Here is a 19,551-nt window from a genome sequence, read left to right as displayed (position 1 = left end):
CATTCACATGTGAGGAAACTTCATACAGCCTCTGAAGTCCAGTCGTCTCCTCCTGATGATATAAAGTCAGGTGAAGTCTGAAGCATCAGCAGGAGGGAGGAGATGATGACTGACTTTTACTGTTTTGGTTGAACTGTTCCTTTAACCCATCAGAGAGAGGTGAGATGACCCGACACAAACTGACTGGAAGTGAATCAGAACACAAACACAAACACAAACACAACTCTGACCTGAAACCTTAAAACCAAAGTTTGAACCCTCAAACAGCTGATTTAACTGTTCACACATTAAAGTGTGTGTGTGTGTGTGTGTGTGTGTGTGTGTGTGTGTGTGTCGCAACAGTCAACCTGCTGTGTTCAGTGGGGTTTGACTGACATCTAGTGGACGATCTCAGTACTACATATATTTCAGATTTTTGACTGGATTTCTGTCAGTCGTGAAACTTTTCACTCACTGACTTCATTATTAAAACGTCACTAGAAGACATCTTTGACCTTTGACCTCTGAGATGTGTTGTTAGCTGGAAACTGAATATCAAATCCAGAGTATGAATACTCCATTACTGTCCTTCAGTCCATGTCTCAGGTATCTGTCCTGTACCTGAGTATCTCTGACTTTCCCTCTCTACATCTGAACACAAACATCTGAACTTTCTCCTCCTCACAGCTTCAAACAGCCTCGTTACTTTAGTTTGATGCATTTGAGGTGAATTATGGATTATTGTTATTTCCCAACATCACAGACTGATGTCGACCTATCAGAGCACATCACGCACGGCAGACGCAGCGAGACGAAACAAAGACGTAAGAAGACGTGAACAGACAGAGAGGGAGGCTGAATGGGGAGAAAAGGCGTGTTAGTGTCTCGTATCTGCAGAGAGTTTCTTATTTTCTCTCTTTGTTGCTGCTCGGACGCTTTACCAACCCAACATGTGGCTATTTGACGTCCTGGGAATGAGACTCAACAATCAACTATCTTTGTGGTGCGTTCAGGAACAGCTGGGACAAATCCTACTGACTCTACCTTTAACTTTAATAGTCTTTGAATTATATTAATATGACGTGAGCTTCAGTTAGCTTTGACCACAAATGTCCTTCAGAGGGAGACTTTTTACTCTGATACTCTGAGTACATGTCAGAGCCTGTACTCGATTACTTTCACTGGAGTAAAGAAGCTGTATCAACACTTCTACTTTTACCAGAGTCTTGTCAGTTCACTGATCAACAGGTATTTCTTTCTGTCTGTCTGTTTGTAGTTTTAACGGACTACAAAGCCCATGAGCGGAGCCTGGAGCTCCTCTGTGATGGTGGGGAGGTTTTCCTTTAATAAATCTGGACGTGACCATGTTGGTGCAGAGGGGCGAGCAGACGGAGAGAGAGAGAGAGAGAGAGCCTCCACTCTTCTTCAGCCTCCTCTCTCTGCTGTTAAAGGGACAGTTCCTGTTTTTTCTCTCAGGATGTCTGACGGTGAATCTGCAGGATCCAAACTGGTGTCTGTGGACTTTGAGATCTTCGGTTACGTTCAGGGTCCGTATGTTTAACCCTCCTCCCTCTTCTTCTTCTGCTTCTCCTCTTCTCTGCCCTGTGAGTCGAGGCTGTAAACTGATCTGCTGCTTAATTTAGGACCGAGCTGCTGCTGCTCTGTCAGGAGGAGACATTAGATTGAGTTCAGCAGATCCAGTGAGCTGTTTGTGTTAGTCGGAGGAAACAAGAAGCTAATGTAGAAAACGACATTCAAACAGCTGAATAGCTTCTATAAACATGCATGAATAGTTGCTGTTTCCTGATTCATATAAAACTCATTTTCTTTCTCTCTCTTGTTTTGACAGGAGTCTGTTTCAGAATGGTGAGTTTCTGCAGCAGCCGTCACATCAGCCCCCTTAATATTTAAAACAGTAGACGTCTGTTTTGCTGCATTATATCCTGTTATTTATTTTACATCATCACATGATGCTTGAATTTAGTTTACCTTTACATAATAAAGACTTTTCAATATAAACTGGTGCAGAAAAGCCACAAGTTCCTCCCAAAAACATCACCAGAATGCAGGAAATGAAGCATTTGATGCTCGAAATTTCCTGCTTAAAGAAATAGTTCATCCAAACAATAAAAGTTCAGTCATCATCTCCTCCCTCCATGCTGATATAAAGTCAGGTGAAGCCTCGTAGTCCACAAAACATTTCTGGAGCTTCACAGTCAAACAGATTTGCAGCGTTCTGCTGAACAACTGAAGTAACTGGAGACTTGTTTTAAAATGGAAAAACACCAAAAAATACGTTAAAAAAACTCCAAAACTCCATTAAAACTTTGCTGAATTAGCCGTTAGCACTTCCTGTTTGCAGTGGACCTGTAGATGTACAGACTACTATTACTGGATTACTTTGATACTGAAGAAAACTTAAAAACATGATCTTTCTAAGGCAAGTTCTGCACATGTAAGGAGCATCTTTTATAAGGATTTCTAGGGGGGTATATGGAGTCATCATCTCCTCCCTCCATGCTGATGAAAGTCAGGTGAATGCTGCAACGCTGTTCTGCTGTGAAGCTTCAGAAATGTTTGTGGACTACGAAACAAAACTGACTGAAACTGATGGAAAAAAGACGTTCCCTACATGTGCAGAACTTGCCTTAGAAACATCATGTTTTTAAGTTTTCTTCAGTATCAAAGTAATCCAGTGACAGTTGTCTGAACATCCACAGGTCCACTGCAAACAGGAAGTGCTAACGGCTAATTCGGCAAAATTTTTATGGAGTTTTGGAGTATTTTTTTTATTTTTGGTTGTTTTTTCTGTTTTAAACAAGTCTCCAGCTGCTTCAGTTGTAGCTGACTGAATTAGCATTTTTTGGGTGAACTGTTCCTTTAACCGACTGTCCGCACCAAATCCGAGCACAGTTTTTCTGATATTATTCTTCTTGTTGCGTCATGAAAACTTCATTGTACAGCACACAGTATTAACCCCTCGTGTCCTGCCCCCCCGCAGTACACAGAGAAGGAGGGTCTGCGTCTCGGTCTGGTCGGCTGGGTGAAGAACACCTACAGTGGGACGGTGGTGGGACAGGTGCAGGGTCCTGCTGACATGGTGGAGGAGATGTGAGTACACACTGATGATGACAGCATGTCGGAGGACAAAATGTTAAAGTCTGACTGACTGCTCGTGTATCTATCTATGAATTATATCAGCTGCATGCTTCATACATAACTACAGATAAATAAGTATAACAGCAAGAAGAAAGACGGGACACGTGCTGTTTTCATTGGTTTGGATCTTGTTCTGCTCCAGAAGTTCCTGCACTGATCTGATCATGTTGTTTTTACTGTTTCAGCCACTAGATGGCGATGTTCACCTTCTTTAACATGGAGACGTGCTCCTGTCTCAGCTGCAGTCTGTTTTCATTCAGTCCAAACATCTGAGGAGGAAATTTGATTTGATTTTTTTTCCCAGGATGACCGGATCATAAACTGGTCCCTGAACACATCACCACACGTCCTATCTGTCCTCTCTCTGTCCCCTGTATCCTCTCTGTCCCCTCTGTCCTCTGCTGAGTTAGTGATAATATCTGATAATCAATCATGAAACTGAAGCTCGTTGTGTTTTGACGTCTTCTCTGTCCGCGGGGAGTGATGTCACCAGGGTGTGGACATCTCATTTAAGATGACATCACTGCCTCCAGACACACACACACACACACACACACACACACACACACACACACACGACAAGTGTGAGACTGATATAATTCGTGGTGTTTGTTTTGTGCTCCTTGCAGCACCAGGCGGGTGGAGTTTACTGAGCCACAGCAGCTTTATGAGAAAACACTGTGACTTTAATACTCAGACCAGTGATCCAAAGTAACTAAGTACCAGCATTATAAAAAGTACCCATCAGTCATACTCAAGTAAAAGTAAAAATATGGTGTTAAAATATTATGTTGGTAAAAGTGAAACTCACCTATATGAAGAGTACTCGAGTAAAAGTCTTAAAGTATCTGATATTAAATTTACTTAAGTATCAAAAGTAGCTACAAGTAAAAGTAACTGTTGCATATATTTACATGTACTGTGTGTATGTACTGTACACTGCGGGTGGACTGATCATCAGAATCAGTGTTTTTATACTTTAGTTGTCAATAAAGATTACATGCTGCTCTGATGCAGCATGTAATCTGTAAAGTAACTTGTAACTAAAGTTAGCAAATAAATGTAGTGGAGCACAATATTTGGCTTCAAAATGTAGTTGAAGTATATAAAGTATCAAAAAAATGGAAATACTTAAGTAAAGTACCTAAAATTTTACTTAAGTAGAGTACTTGTTTAGATGTATTTAGTTACATTCAATTACCACTAAGTACATTTACTCAAGTACTGTACTTTAGAACTGAGACTGAGAGTTGTTTACTTCTGGTGAATTTGAAGACTTTTGTTTGTTTTTACCAGATTGTCGATAAAATAAATTAATTAGAAAATGTTTTACTTTGGAGCATGTTTGAAGCATGTAATCTGTAAAGTAACTAGTAACTAAAGTTATCAAATGAATGTAGTGGAGTAAATAGAACAATATTTTTCTCTAAAATGTAGTGGAGTAGAAGTGTAAAGTACCTTAAAATTGTACTTGTGTAGATGTACTTAGTTACATTCCATCACTGCTACATTTACTCAAGTACTTTACAGTTTTTAGTACTTAATGTGATTATTTCTAAATGTTATAAAATACATGTAGAGGGGTGGAAATGTAAAGTACCTGAAAATGGACATATTGAAGTATAAGTACCTCAAAATCAGACGTGAGTACAATACTTGGGTAAATGTACTTAGTTGCATTTTTATCACAATTAATCAAGTACTTGACAAAAGTAGATTAAGCAGGAAAAGTGAATATTGATGTAGAGTAAAAGTACCTCAAAGTTGTACAGTACTTGAGTAGATTGGGATAAAAAGTGTTGTACTCACATCCGATTTTGAGGTACTTTTACTTCAATATGTACATTTTCACTCCTACATGTAAGTACATTTACTGCACTACTGTACTTGAGTACATTTTTGAGGTACTTGACTATTTCTGTTACTTTATACTTCCACTCCACTACAATATTGTACTTTTTACTCGATTACATCAGCTTGATAACTTAGTTACTTTATGTATCAGTTAATTTTACTTACTTACTGTCAGTACATTTTACTGGAGTATTATTCATGTGGGCGAGTTTCACTTTTACCAAAGTAATATTTTAACGTGATATCTTTACTTTTACTGGAGTATAACTTCTGAGTACTTTTAACAACACTGACACAGACTGTAACACACACACACACACACACAGAGTCACATTAACATGAAAAGGTCGACAATAGAATCACAAACTGTCAAACTAAAAACAACAACATAAAGATCAACATGTGCTTGTGAGTAATGAGACAGCAGGAGCAGCAGCTGCAGCTTAACGGGTTGAATTCTGTCATTTTTAATTTAAACATGTTGACGACATTTTTATGTTGACAAACCATTTTCATACAGAGAGAGACAGTTTTATTTCAGGGCGTCTTTCCAGAGATGAAATATTTCTTTAACTGCTCTGTTCCACTGTCACACACACCTTCAGGGGTGATACCTTCACTGGGAGTTTAACCCTAGTGTCAATGAATGGAAACACCCTCTCAGTGAAAGTGTGTGTGAAGGTGTGTAGGTGTGTGTTAGTATCAGGATCACAGAACGACAGCTTTCCTCTGTTCCAGTCCAGATTCACTCTGATCCTCTGGAGCTTCTTCTCCACTACAAGATCAGTGGGTGGAGCTGGTGGTGACCACACTGAGTATTTACCCCAGAATAACATTATTCTCCATAATCCAGACTGTATGTAACCCTTCCTCTGGATAGACTCTGCACACGCACCTAGATACCACTCTGTACTGTCTCCAACCTCGACGTCCCAGCTGTGAGTCCCTGAGTTAAAGCCCTCAGAGCCCAGGACAGACCCGTGATAATCAAACCTCTCTGGATTATCAGGAAGCTGCTGTCTCGCTTCTCGTCTCACACTGATCAGATCTTCAGACAGGATGAGTTCTGGATTGGCAGTGTTTGGGTCCAGAACCACAGGAGTGTAGGAGACCATGTCCTTCATCTTGTTCCAGATGTTGAAGCTCAGGTTGCCCAGGTGTTTGGCCTGGTCTATCAGAGCTCCTGAGGGCAGCTGTGGATCCTCCAGCAGGGGGCGCTGCTGGACTCTTTCCACTGCAGCCTTGTAGTTGTGCAGGAATGAGACGTCTTCAGCTCTCAGCTCCTCCTCTGTGGCTCTGACTGTGTGTGAAAGAGCTGCTATCTCTCTGCTCAGAGCCTCCATCTTCTCCTTCATCATCTGACTCTTCTGCTCCTCTTCCTCCCTCAGTGCAGCCATCCTGGCCTCCTCTTCCTCTTCTAGAAACTTGTGAAGCTTCTTAAACTGCTCCTTAATCTGCCTCTCTGTGTGTCGGGCCTGGACCTTCATGTGTTCTGCTGTCTGATCAAACTTCACTTTAACTTCTTCAAAAACCTTTAACTTCTCCTTTAAAGGCTCCAGAGTTTCCTCAAGTTTCTTCTTGTGTTGTCGTGCAGCTTCATCGATGGGTCTGAATGTGTGGTTGGTGTGTTGTTCTGAGTCTCTGCAGACGAGACACACCGGCTGCTGATGGTCCAGACAGAAGAGTTTGAGTTTCTCAGAGTGCAGACTGCAGAGATCCTCTGAAGCTCTCTGATCTCTCTCCTGTAAGAAGGTCTCACACAGGTTCTTTAACACCAGGTTTACAGGTGGTAGTCCCTTTGAAGATCTTCTCTTACAAACTGGACACTCACGTGTTTGTGTCTCTGTCCACCAGCTCTGCAGACAGTCTTTACAGAAGCTGTGGCTACATGACAGAAGGACGGGCTCTCTGAAGACATCATGACACACCGGACAGCAGAGATCCTCCTCTAACCTGGAAGCCATTTTGTCTCTGTGTGACGCTGGGAACACAGCAGACAGTACAGTCAGTCACAGCTCCACTTCCTCCTTCACTTCACTGAAGTTTACTTTGAGTTCTGGTTCTGGTCGGACTCACCTTCAGTGTGTGGAGCGTCTGCAGTGTTGTAGTTTCCTCGTCCTCTCTCCTGTAGATGAACTCACTCAGAGGACGCTGTTAGTTCAGTCTGAAGGCGAATCTGATCGTCTGTTTGTGGTTCTTTGCTAAACACACACCGACAAACTGTTTCCTGGTTTGTCTCAGGTGAGTCAGGTGAGGGCAGAGCTTTGTCAGACCTCTGCTGAATGCTGATTGGTTCACATGTGACTCAGGGGAGTGTTTCAGTCCAAAGTACTGATTCACTGCTGGAAATGTAATCTGATACACTTGCTGTTGTTGTTGGAGGGGCTGTAGTCCATCAGAACCAGCGCCAGCACTGCCTGAACTGTAGTGTTCTCTATTATATTATTACTTATATTAAAGCTTCATCATTTTCTGAAACTTGTCAAGAGGAAATATTAACCTCAAAATATATTAACTTGATAATATCATCACATTTATTTGGGCTCCAAAATCTTCATGTTCTGTTTATTGTTTGTCCAGCTTTGATCCAAAAACATCTTACAAACGTTTATTTAACATAACTCATTTTATATTATTACAGTCTTTATGAAAGGATTCAGATTGAGCCACACTGAGATATTTTGATCACAATATTTGTTGTATTGACAGACAGGAAGCAGTGAAACAGGTATTTCTGTTGACCAGTTACTTTAACACAGAGTCTGTTTTGTTTACTTAATATTCATTTGACTCCGTAAGTAAATCTACAAATATTTACAAAGAGTGTCGTCAGTAAGAGACTGAGAGTTTAGTCACACTGACTGAAGACAGATGCAACTGTTTATGACCCAAGTGCCCAATAATCAGCATTGTAGTGCTTCGTGCAACATTAATAGGTAGTTTTTTGTTAAATTTGGCTATCAATAATAATTAATCATTATTAGGGATAATTAATAATTCTGATAAATAATAAGATTAGATCACCTCAGGGCACCACCCTTGAAGAAGAGAAAAGATAGCCTATTGACCAAATCAGTCTCATAAAAAGCTACTAAACTGTAACTCTGATTAATAACTACAACCAAAGTTACCATAACAGCTGTAATGGTCAAAGGATTTTGGAGTCCTTGACAGAGAAGAGGTTGGCAACATTCACTCTTGTACAATATTAAATAGACATGAAGGTTCAAAAGTCTTTTATTTAACACAAAGATGATCTAACTAATGTACTATATACAGGTGTGTGTGTGTGTGTCTGTGTGAAGAGTAAAAGGAAAATGGTGGCTAGGTTAAAATTACCATGCTGCATGGCATAGACAAAGCAAGACTATAAACAAAATGGCTGATCAAAAGTGACTACGAGATGGCTAATTGAAAGGTTGGACTAGATCAGACCTGGACATTGTACGGCCCCCCGGCCGCATACGGCCCTTTGGTTGACTCTGTCCGGCCGTGTAAGGTTAATCGGAAATGACAAAATAAGCATATTTTCAAATTTTACATCATGCATGGACTAAAGCTGTATTGCTTGTATTTTTAAGTTTTTTATTCACATCATAATGACACAATATGTACATCAAGACGTGTGCATGATTGGATCGTTGTCACAAGCAGGTCACAAGACGACTTTACCTTACCCCTCAAAAATGTCCGCTCATGCTAAAAAAAGAAAGGTAGATGCCGAATGCAGTGTTTTCAACAAAAATTGGACTGCTAAGTATTTATTTACTGAAGTCGGAGGTAAAGCCGTGTGTTTAGTTCGCGGGGAGCAGATCGCCGTGTTTAAGGACTACAATTTGAGTCGGCATTACGAGACGAAACAGAAATACGCGGAGAAATACAAAAACTTGACTGATGCTGAAAGGGCGCGGACATCGGAAGCTTTGCTAGCTAATCTGCAAAAGCAGCAAGGCTTTTTTACCAAGCTTCACACATCCAGGGATGCAGCAACCAAGACCAGCTTTGTGATATCCCACAAAATCGCTAAAAACAGTAAGCCATTCTCGGAGGGGGAGTTTGTCAAAGAGTGCTTGGTGGACTCTGCAGCACTAATATGCCCTGAAAAAAAAGAAGCATTTGAGCAAGTCCCACTGTCCAGGCGAACCATGACGAGAAGGATCGAGGACATTGCGGGGACTCTGGAGTCTCAGCTGCAACGTGAAGTGGCAAGTTTTGACTTTTTCTCCTTGGCTTTGGACGAGAGCTGAGATGTCCGCGACACAGCCCAGTTACTCGTATTCGTCCATGGGATAACGCCAGACTTCAAGATTATGGAGGAGCTGGCAGCAATGCGGTCCATGAAAGGGACGACGACAGGGAGCGATCTGTTCACTGAGGTACTGGCAGGTGTCACATCGGACGGTTGTCCAAGTCTTACAGGGAAAAATGTCGGACTTTTGAAACGTATGCAAGATAAAGGGACTGAAATCGACCCAGATCAGAAATTGGTATTTTTGCATTGTATTATACACAAACGTGTTGTGCAAGTCAGTGCTAAAAATTAACCATGTTATTGATGTTGTTACTAAAATAGTAAAATTCATCAGGGCACGGGCACTGAATCACAGACAGTTTGTCGCAGTTTTGGAGGAGCATGAGACTGAGCATCGTGACATCGGCTACCACACAGCTGTCAGATGGCTCAGCCTGGGCAAAGTGCTAAAAAGAGTTTGGGACCTGAAAGCAGAGATTCGAGAGTTTTGTGAGAAGAAAGGCAAAGACTTCCCAGAGCTCTCAGATGAGGACTGGATGGCAGATTTTGCATTTGTTGTTGATGTGACTGCACTGATGAATGAACTGAACACCAAACTGCAAAGCAAGGGACTTTTTGTTCATGAAATGCACAGCCTGGTGAAGGCATTCATGAGAAAGATGCAGTTTCTTTCAAGCCAACTGGAGAGCAACACTCTCACTCACATGCAAACCCTGAAAGAAGTCACACCATCAGTTGTCACCTCTGCAGGTACTCATCCATGTTAGGAGCATTGCATGGTGGGTTTTCAAAACAATTTGAAGATCTCAGAACAGTCGAGGATGAAATGCACATGATTTCCTCTCCCTTTACCTGCAGTGTGGATAATGCACCCAGTGATGTTCAGCTGGAACTCATTGACTTGCAGTCTGACGCAGTACTGGCAGAGCACTTTAAGTCAGTATCTCTGCTGGATTTCCACTCTTCTCTCAAGGAGCAGAACTTTCCAAACATGAGGAGACATGCTCAGAAGATGTTGGTTCTCTTTGGCTCTACCTACATATGTGAACAAACATGTTCAATTATGAAGTTTACGAAATCCAAGTACAGTATAGATCCTCTCTCACTGATGATCCTTCAAGTCTTTGTTTGTGAATAACCTTCAACCATGAAGGCAGTAACAGTCAGAGGATTGTCTCTTAAAGTTGACTCAAGCTGAAACACGTGGTAGTGACAGCTAAAGTACAAAACTTCTGTTTCACAGGGCTGGTAGCACGCTGTGGCTCCATCTCCAGCACTACTTCATACTCAGGCTGAAATGCAAGGCAGTAACAGCCACATATAAACTTCTTTGTACCACAGGTCCGGTGGCATGCTGTGATTAATACGAGGTGCACTTACATTGTCATCAAATTATGAAAGCTTGACTACAATGCAACAAATACGGGATATTCAAATGCTGAACTGAAATTTTTACAGTTTCTACAAGGTGCTTTCAACTTGAATTGAAAGCAGCAATAACAAATGGCTCAAAGTTGAGAAAAGATTTTGGTTAATCAAATGGGTTATAAATGATAAACTTTATAAATCAAAGTACAAATCAACATCTACTCCTGTAGTAGACTAGTGGGGTTAAATGTAAAGACCTTTGGCTAAAGGGTCCAAGATGTGAATCTCAAATTTTACCACTGTCCAAATTATGCTGAAATTAATGTTGCACATTTGTGAATGATTGTCAACAGCACACTGCCTCACATGGGAATCCATATGTGTCTCACACGGGGCACCATATATAGCGCTTCATGCTACTTTGATAAGGAGTTTTGGGTTAAATTTGGATATCAATAATAATTAATGATTACCAGTTACCAGTCCTTGATGAAGGGTGCTAATGGTTCCTTGGCTGATCAGCCAAGCAGGAGAAGGTGTAATTCCAATGTTGAACAGTGCTGTTCTTGCTGTTCAAAGTTTGATAAAAAACAGCAGGTGGAGGAAACTGGTCGCTCCTTTCCTTTGCAGGGATGGCAGCTCAGTGCTAACTAACTTCATGTTCCTCGGATTGTGGAGTTAGCTGGCAAACTTTGCATCACAGCTGCTGGTGCTAACTTTTTCAATAAAACATCTACAGAGCTCGTAGAACAGTGCAGAATTAATTGTTCTGTTTATCTCGGTGTCAGAATTCCGACAGTTGGATCAGCTTCTAACAAGGTGCAATCCGGTGCAGCGCTGTGCCCTCTGGGTGTTGAAGTTTTTTTTTACCCTTTGAGTAGAAGTGAACACTACAGCCCTTTTACTCTGTTTTCTCTGCTCATATAGCATCAATTTCTACTGCAGAGGGAGACAGTTTTATTTAAGGGCCATCTTTCCAGAGATGAAACACTTCTTTAACTGCTCTGTTCCACTGTCACACACACCTTCAGGGGTGATACCTTCACTGGGAGTTTATCAAAAGTGTAAATGTATGGAAACATCCTCTCAGTGAAAGTGTGTTTGAAGGTGTGTAGGTGTGTTTTAGTATCAGGATCAGAGAACGACAGCTTTCCTCTGTTCCAGTCCAGATTCACTCTGATCCTCTGGAGCTTCTTCTGCACTACGAGATCAGTGGATGGAGCTGGTAGTGACTGCACTGAGTATTTATCTTCGTATGACATTATTATCCATAATCCAGACCGTATGGGTCCCTTCCTCTGGACAGACTCTGCTAACACACCCAGTAACCAGTCTGTACTGTCTCCAACCTCGACGTCCCAGCTTTGAGTCCCTGAGTTAAAGCCCTCAGAGCCCAGGACAGACCAGTGAAGATCAAACCTCTCTGGATTATCAGGAAGCTGCTGTTCATCTCCTCGTCTCACACTGCTCAGATCTTCAGATAGGATGAGTTGTGGATGAGCAGTGTTTGGGTCCAGAACCACAGGAGTGTAGGAGACCATGTCCTTCATCTTGTTCCAGATGTTGAAGCTCAGGTTGCCCAGGTGTTTGGCCTGGTCTATCAGAGCTCCTGAGGGCAGCTGTGGATCCTCCAGCAGGGGGCGCTGCTGGACTCTTTCCACTGCAGCCTTGTAGTTGTGCAGGAATGAGACGTCTTCAGCTCTCAGCTCCTCCTCTGTGGCTCTGACTGTGTGTGAAAGAGCTGCTATCTCTCTGCTCAGAGCCTCCATCTTCTCCTTCATCATCTGACTCTTCTGCTCCTCTTCCTCCCTCAGTGCAGCCATCCTGGTCTCCTCTTCCTCTTCTAGAAACTGGTGAAGCTTCTTGTGATGCTTCTTAAACTGCTCCTTAATCTGCCTCTCTGTGTGTCGGGCCTGGACCTTCATGTGTTCTGCTGTCTGATCAAACTTCACTTTAACTTCTTCAAAAACCTTTAACTTCTCCTTTAAAGGCTCCAGAGTTTCCTCAAGTTTCTTCTTGTGTTGTCGTGCAGCTTCATCGATGGGTCTGACTGTGTGGTAGATGTGTTGTTCTGAGTCTCTGCAGACGAGACACACCGGCTGCTGATGGTCCAGACAGAAGAGCTTGAGTTTCTCAGAGTGCCGACTGCAGAGATCCTCTGAAGCTCTCTGATCTCTCTCCTGTAAGAAGCTCTCACACAGGTTCTTTAACACCAGGTTTACAGGTGGTAGTTCCCTTGAAGATCTTCTCTTACAAACTGGACACTCACATGTTTGTCTCTCTGTCCAGCAGCTCTGCAGACAGTCTTTACAGAAGCTGTGGCTACATGACAGAAGGACCGGCTCTCTGAAGACATCATGACACACCGGACAGCAGAGATCCTTCTCTAATCTGGAAGCCATTTTGTCTCTGAGTGACGCTGGGAACAGAGCAGACAGTACAGTTAGTCACAGCTCCGCTTCCTCCTTCACTTCACTGAAGTTTACTTTGAGTTCTGGTTCTGGTCGGACTCACCTTCAGTGTGTGGAGCGTCTGCAGTGTTGTAGTTTCCTCCTCCTCTCTCCTGTAGATGAACTCACTCAGAGGACGTTGTTAGTTCAGTCTGAAGGTGAATCTGATCGTCTGTTTGTGCTTCTTTGGTAAAGAGACACAGATGAGGGCGAATTTTTGTCAGACCTCTGCTGAGTGCTGATTGGTTCACATGTGACTCAGGGGAGTGTTTCAGCCCAAAGTACTGATTCACTGCTGGACATGTAATCTGATACACTTGTTGTTGTTGTTGGAGGGGCTGTGGTCCCATCAGAACCAGCGCCAGCACTGCCTGAACTGTAGTGTTCTCTATTATATTATTACTTATATTAAAGGTTCATCATTTTCTGAAACTTGTCAAGAGGAAATATTAACCTCAAAATATATTAACTTGATAATATCGTAAAGGAAAAAAGGTACATTTACAGTATTTTGGATCATTTAATATATTTATTTTATCACAAACATTTCATATATGTCATAAAAATGTGATTTTATTGTTTGGAAACTTTTTTTTAAATTCTCGTCCAGATTATAAAGTTTTTGGTCACACACACACACACACACACACACACACACACACACACACACACTCAATCTTTTCCTCGTGAGTACGTTCACCCTGGCGTCCTTCCTCTCCACTCCACTTTCACCACGACCTCACTTCCTGTCGGGCCTGGGAAACAGGAAGCAGCTGTTCCTCTTAACAGAGGAAGAGGAGGGGGGAGGGGGAGAAAAGAGAGAGCGAGAGAGGCTGGTGGTGGGAGGTGAACGAGTGGGTGGTTTCCTCTTTTTCCTCTGAGAAACAAAGAATTCCCAGAGTGCCGAGCGGCTCAGAAACACTGAGGAGGACGAGAGGAAACACAGCTGAGGTGTGAAAACAACATGGAGGAGATGTTACAGGTGTCTGACACCAGAGCTGGCGTGAGTTCAAATATTAAACATGTTGGCTGTTTCCTCTCAGAGACACAGTGGACAAAGTGTGAACATCATCCTGTACTGGACACATTAATCCAGATTATGAGCGTGAGCTGATCGCACAGACTGATCTATGATCAAGAGAATTAACTTTATTAGACAGTGATTTTAACAGAGTCTTAAATGATCAAAGTAATGATTTAAAGGTGCAACGTGTGAGAGTTATCATGTTTAGCATGCTAACCCGGCCCATCCCGGTCCAAAGCTCCTGTGCGGGAGGCGTAAACACCGACACCTCGCAGCTGCTCCTGAGCTCACAGTCTGGACTGCTAGCTGCACGGCTAACTAAGCTAACCAGCTGACTGGAGTCCAGGTTAGCAGGAGTTACTCTGGTGATGTGCTTCCCCCTGTTTGTTTGGAGTATGAAGTCAAAAGGTGGCCAGGTCTTACGTACTGCACCTTTAACAGAATTGATTTCTCACTTAGATTTCTTTCATTGTTGATGAATCAGTCGATTATTTTCTCGATTGATCAATTATTTGTTTGGTCTTTAAAATGTTGATCAGTGTTTTGTCCTCAGCAGAGAGTTCTTCTTCTTCTCTTCTTCTTCTTCTTCTTCTTCTTCTTCTCCTTTTATTTCTTACAGAATAACTGACTAATCGATTATTAAAATAGTTGGTAATTAATGTAATAGTTGGCTGATGATCAATAAATAGCTGTCGGTGCAATGATTAATATAATTCCTCCTCAGTAGTTTTGACTGAAGCTACACTGTTATTGTGGATTAAAGTGATGGACACAGCTACAAAACAAGACCTCGTTTATAATAACTGAAATTATCCTGATTAGAGTTGTATCAGTGTGTGTGTGTGTGTGTGTGTGTGTGTGTGTGTGTGTGTGTGTGTGTGTGTGTGTGTGTGTGTGTGTGTGTCAGAGGGATCAGTGTGTTGTTTTAGAGGAAATGCAGCAGATTACAAACCAACAAACATCCAGCTGCTGCAGACTTAATGCTAAGCTGTGTATGTGTGCGTGTGCATATGCATGTGTGTGTGTGTGTGTGTATGTGTGTTTGTGTGTGTGTGTGCGTGTGTGTGTGTGTGTGTGTGTGTGTGTGTGTGTGTACAGTAGAGTAGTGGGTCATTGAGCAGATCAGTCGACTGTAGATGGAGAAGTTTTTTTGCCAAAAATGAAAAAGTAGGACAGCTCGTCCCTCTCTCTCTCTCTCTCTCGTTCTCTCTCTCTCCCTCTTCTTCTCTTGCTCGCTCGCCCTCTCCCTGGCTGAGCTTCAGTCGGTGGACGTGACCCTGATCCCCTGAAATCTCCTCTAATCTACACACACACTCCATCAGATGGTCACAGAAACAGTCTCTCGTTCTCAGGGTTAAATATAGACGGAGGAATGTTTGTATTTTCCCATCATGCCCCTGGTTCTCCAGATGCTGGTTGTGTTTTTTTTTTTATTCTTTATTTTTATCTTCATTTTTGTCCCACGAGGAGCAAAACCCGTGATGGTGACGTCAACAGTTTCATCCACAGAAAAACACGTCAACAACCTCTGAGACGGTTTTCACATAGTTCAGACGTGGTGTTACCGTCCGTCCTGAGTGAAACCATCACTGATCACCATCACTGACAAACAGACTCCATGTTTCTACTCAAAGACAGAAAGAAGTTCATGGAGAACATTTGCTGAATTTACAAGAAGGAACAAATAAGTCAGAATCAGTCAGAGACAGAGTTTCATAATGTTTATTAAGTGTCTCCAACTCAACAACTCACTAAACTGATGCATTTGTTAAGGGAGTCTGGGGACAAAGAAGTAGCCTATACTGGTTACTGTTAGTGTGTTTGTAAAATGTGACATGTTTAGATCAATAAAATGTTTCTTCTTTCATAAATTGAGTGTAAATGGTGAAATCAGTGTAAACAGTGTGTTCAAACAGCTGCTAAATGTTGGCAGGTAAGACTTTAGCACTTTAGACACAGAAGCAGACAGGCTGGTACAGCCATGCTGCCACAAACTGACACTTTCTACAAGGAAACAAACAACTTACTGTTTTCATTTAATGCTGAAGTTACAAGAAGGAGACAATGATTCAGAGTCTGTCAGAGACAGAGTTTCATAATGTTTATTAAGTTTTACGCTACTCAACAACTCCTAAAATTAGCTGTTTTCTTAAGGGAGTCTGGTGAAATTGTGGTTAATAGTTGGCTTCATGTTTTGATTTAATGCTTAATTTACAAGAAGGAGACGATGATTTAAAATTTGTCGTAGCCGTTTCAAAAAGTTTGTTTAGTTTCTCAACTCACTCAACAGCTCTTAAAATCAGGAGATTTGTTAAGGGAGTCTGGTGATGTTGTGGTTACTGCTGACACTGGCAGGCTAACAGAGAACAAACATCACAGTGGAGCTCCTTGACATCAGCTCCATTCTGACTGTTGTGGATCTCAAATGTGTCTTTGAGACGTTCACACCTGTAGCCGTCCACCTGTGATCACGTCGCTCTTCTGGATCTTTGATCTCCTCCTGAAATGTGTCTTGATTTGATTGAATAAAACGGCTCTTACTCTGAGATCAAAGTAATCAGAAGTCGCTGTTAGTAATCAGAGTATTGTCTACACAGAAACACGAGTTAATGATGGACTCTTCTTCTGTCTGTCCTCCACAGGAAGGTGTGGCTGAGTAAAGAGGGAAGTCCGAGCAGTCGGATCACCAGAGCCTGCTTCAGCAACCAGAGGAGCATCGACAAGCTGGAGCTGTCCGGCTTCAAGACCCGCTTCTGACCCACCAGTCAAACAAACGCTGAGACAGAGAGCTGCTTGTAGTGCTCAGACCTGTGAGATAACTTAGAGTAGATTTTATATCTGTGCTGCTGTGAACTCTGTGAATGACGACTGTTGAATGACAGACTGGAGCTGAGACTCTGGATAACAACAGTAGAGACTGAGTTCACCGGCTGCTGGTGTGGTGATATTTGATCCGTAGTCAAAGAAAAACACTGTTGAAACTCATTAAAGTGCTGCAAATGAATCATTTAGTCTATGAAGAGCTCAAAGTGACATCTTCAGATTTCTTCTTCTGTCCGGCCAGCAGTAAAAAAACCAGCGAGATTGTTGGAGGGTCAAAGGTCGAGGGTTCAGAGCTGGAGGAGCCTGTGGTGGTGAAACCTTTGTGTTAACTAAACATCTCGTCTTAAAAAGTTTCTTGGAAATCGTAGCTGTAAGTTTCTTCTGCAGGTTTTAAAGAAACTTTCACCTCTTCCTGTGTGTAGATAAGATTATAATCCCTCACTCACTGTGAGAAAAGACAAGAAGCAGCAAATCCTCACATGAGAAGCTGGAACCAGACGATGTTTGACAGTTTTACATGAATATCGACTGAATCGATTCATCGATTATCATAATAGTTGATTATTTTTCTTCTGATCTACTGACCGAGTCATCGTTGCAGCCAGACATCTGTGATTTGTTGTTATGAATATAGACATATGTGTGATATTCAGCAATAGTTTCACCATGTTAATTAAAGTACTTGAAGATACGTTATGTAACATTTCAGCATTAAATTGTGTTAAAACAACTCAACCTTTGTTCTTCATGTTGTTCAGTTGTGAGCTCACATCATCGATTGAAGGAAACGATGAGTTTCATTTGGACGCCTGTCACTGAAACTTCAGCTGACACGTCAGAGTGAACTTCTTCTTCTTCTCTTTCTTCTCCTTCTTTATCTTCTTTTTCTCACGTAAACATAACGTGATTCATCTTTGAAACATGTCTGTAAAGTTACATTAACTCTCTGAATGTAGCCTCAGTTTGATGACACAGATGACATCGTCTCTTTGTAAAGATGAACTCAGCAGGTCTGTGAGCAGCAGGTTGCTGGTTTGAATCCCTGCTTTCACTGCGCCTGTAATCAAACACACCCCGGTGATGTTACATCACAGCGGGTCACGTGACCTGATTACCTGTCGTCTGATCCAATTAAATCGCTGCCGGCGAATCCCTGATCGGCTGCCACGGCAACCACAACAAAAACCCTGACACAGCAGGAACAGAGCGACTCGGTGTGTGTGTGTGTGTGTGTGTGTGTGTGTGTGTGTGTGTGTGGGAGAGAGAGAGACAACAGGAAGTGAAGTAAATGAGTTAAAATGTGATAAAAACAGCAGAATGACCCTTTAAAAGTTTAACGTCATCATGAAAACACGCTGAAGATCGATGTGTGTGTGCTTAGAGACCAACTCTCCCTGGATACACTGTTAGAAGTGGACGCGTTGTCGTCATGCCAACCCATCTAGAGACATTACACACACACACACACACACACACACACACACACACAATCAGCACAAGAGAGGAGGAGGCGTTAGTTGTTAATGTGTGTGAAGAGGATCTTAATGTAATGATGTACTTACATAACTGACACACACACACACAGCTCTGTCCTGGTGTGTTCAGGGTCAACAGTGTGTGTGTGTGTGTGTGTGTGTGTGTGTGTGTGTGTGTGTCCACTCTTTTTGAATCAGTGAGTGGAGGGTGTGTGACACAACTCAAGTTGAGCACTTTAATAACAATACAAGGAGAAGATAACAACATATACAACAATATACATTATGAACACAACAACGTCATCATCTCGATATTTAAGCGATGACGTCACTCGCACCTGCGATGTTTCATTACAAACCGACCGTACGTTCCTTTTCAGTGACACCTCACGGCTCTGAGTTCATCAGAAACTGTCTTTTCCCAGCCTGCTCTCTGTCCCTGAACGCTGCCCAAACACCAAACACCCATAATCCTCCACCTCCAGCAGCACTTCTCACACTTTGTCTTCTGCTCGCTGCAAAATCTGCTGCAAATATTACAGCAAATACTAATACAGCAGCCACCCACACACACACACACACACACACACACACACACACACACACACACACACACACACTGCTGCCATGAGAGGGGGGGGAGAGAGGGAGAGAGAGCCCACCCACACACTTTCAGTCACTGTTGGAAAAGCTGGAAAAAATCCACCAGCCTCGACCTCTTCTTCCTCCTCCTCCTCTTCCTCCGCCTCTTCCTCTCCCGGCAACCGGCTTGGCATCCCATAGTGGTCACCATGGAAACGCCCCTCTGTCTGGAAGTGTTTGTGAGAAAGATACAAAAAAAATACAAAAAAGATACAAAAAAGAAAAAAGATACAAAAAAGATGCAGAAAGAAAAGAAAAGTTGAGGCCTTCTCGTTTTCTTCTTCTCTCCTTTTCCCTCCTGTCTCATTTCTTCTTCTTCTTCTCTTCCTCTCTGTCTCTCTCCATCATTTCCTCTCTGAATATCTGCCGGCACTTCAGCTGCCCACACACTTAGTCTTATTCATCATGTTACACACACACACACACACACCTGAGTGGGTGCTGACAGCCAGCTGTTACCAGGCAACATGTTGAAGTCGGGTCCAACTCCACTGTGACATTTAACACAAACAACATCTTTTGTTC

At 42.4% G+C, this 19,551-nt stretch overlaps 3 protein-coding genes across 3 annotated transcripts in view; 1 reads left to right on the top strand and 2 right to left on the bottom strand.

The window, feature by feature from the left end:
• Positions 1 to 17,639, top strand: part of LOC311270251 (acylphosphatase-2-like) — a 39,216-nt gene extending 21,577 nt beyond the window's left edge. Inside the window, exons 2-5 of the mRNA XM_084375006.1 lie at positions 1,256 to 1,526; positions 1,829 to 1,845; positions 2,981 to 3,090; positions 16,729 to 17,639. Of these exons, the coding sequence (XP_084231132.1) occupies positions 1,277 to 1,526; positions 1,829 to 1,845; positions 2,981 to 3,090; positions 16,729 to 16,843 (492 nt within the window). The 5' untranslated portion in view covers positions 1,256 to 1,276 and the 3' untranslated portion in view covers positions 16,844 to 17,639. The remainder of the gene's footprint in view (positions 1 to 1,255; positions 1,527 to 1,828; positions 1,846 to 2,980; positions 3,091 to 16,728) is intronic.
• Positions 5,430 to 7,233, bottom strand: LOC311270248 (E3 ubiquitin-protein ligase TRIM39-like). Its single transcript, XM_084375003.1, has 2 exons — positions 7,069 to 7,233; positions 5,430 to 6,973 (listed from the first exon to the last, which is right to left on the bottom strand). Exon 2 carries the CDS (start codon positions 6,954 to 6,956, stop codon positions 5,562 to 5,564), a length of 1,395 nt encoding a protein of 464 aa, XP_084231129.1. The 5' UTR covers positions 6,957 to 6,973; positions 7,069 to 7,233; the 3' UTR covers positions 5,430 to 5,561.
• Positions 11,569 to 13,225, bottom strand: LOC311270247 (nuclear factor 7, brain-like). Its single transcript, XM_084375002.1, has 2 exons — positions 13,127 to 13,225; positions 11,569 to 13,031 (listed from the first exon to the last, which is right to left on the bottom strand). The coding sequence occupies exon 2, from the start codon at positions 13,012 to 13,014 to the stop codon at positions 11,608 to 11,610; it is 1,407 nt and encodes a 468-aa protein (XP_084231128.1). The 5' UTR covers positions 13,015 to 13,031; positions 13,127 to 13,225; the 3' UTR covers positions 11,569 to 11,607.
• Positions 17,640 to 19,551: the final 1,912 nt, after the last annotated feature.

This window comes from Pagrus pagrus, assembly GCF_965226575.1.
Source record: "Pagrus pagrus genome assembly, chromosome: 15".
Classification (NCBI taxonomy): domain Eukaryota; kingdom Metazoa; phylum Chordata; class Actinopteri; order Spariformes; family Sparidae; genus Pagrus; species Pagrus pagrus.
The sequence above is the reverse complement of the archived record's forward strand: the minus strand, read 5'-3'. Positions and strand labels throughout refer to the sequence as shown.

What these genes read in the sequence shown, in the direction of transcription:
- LOC311270248 (XM_084375003.1), bottom strand. Translation starts at nt 6,956, where the DNA reads ATGGCTTCCAGGTTAGAGGAGGATCTCTGCTGTCCGGTGTGTCATGAT.
- LOC311270247 (XM_084375002.1), bottom strand. Translation starts at nt 13,014, where the DNA reads ATGGCTTCCAGATTAGAGAAGGATCTCTGCTGTCCGGTGTGTCATGAT.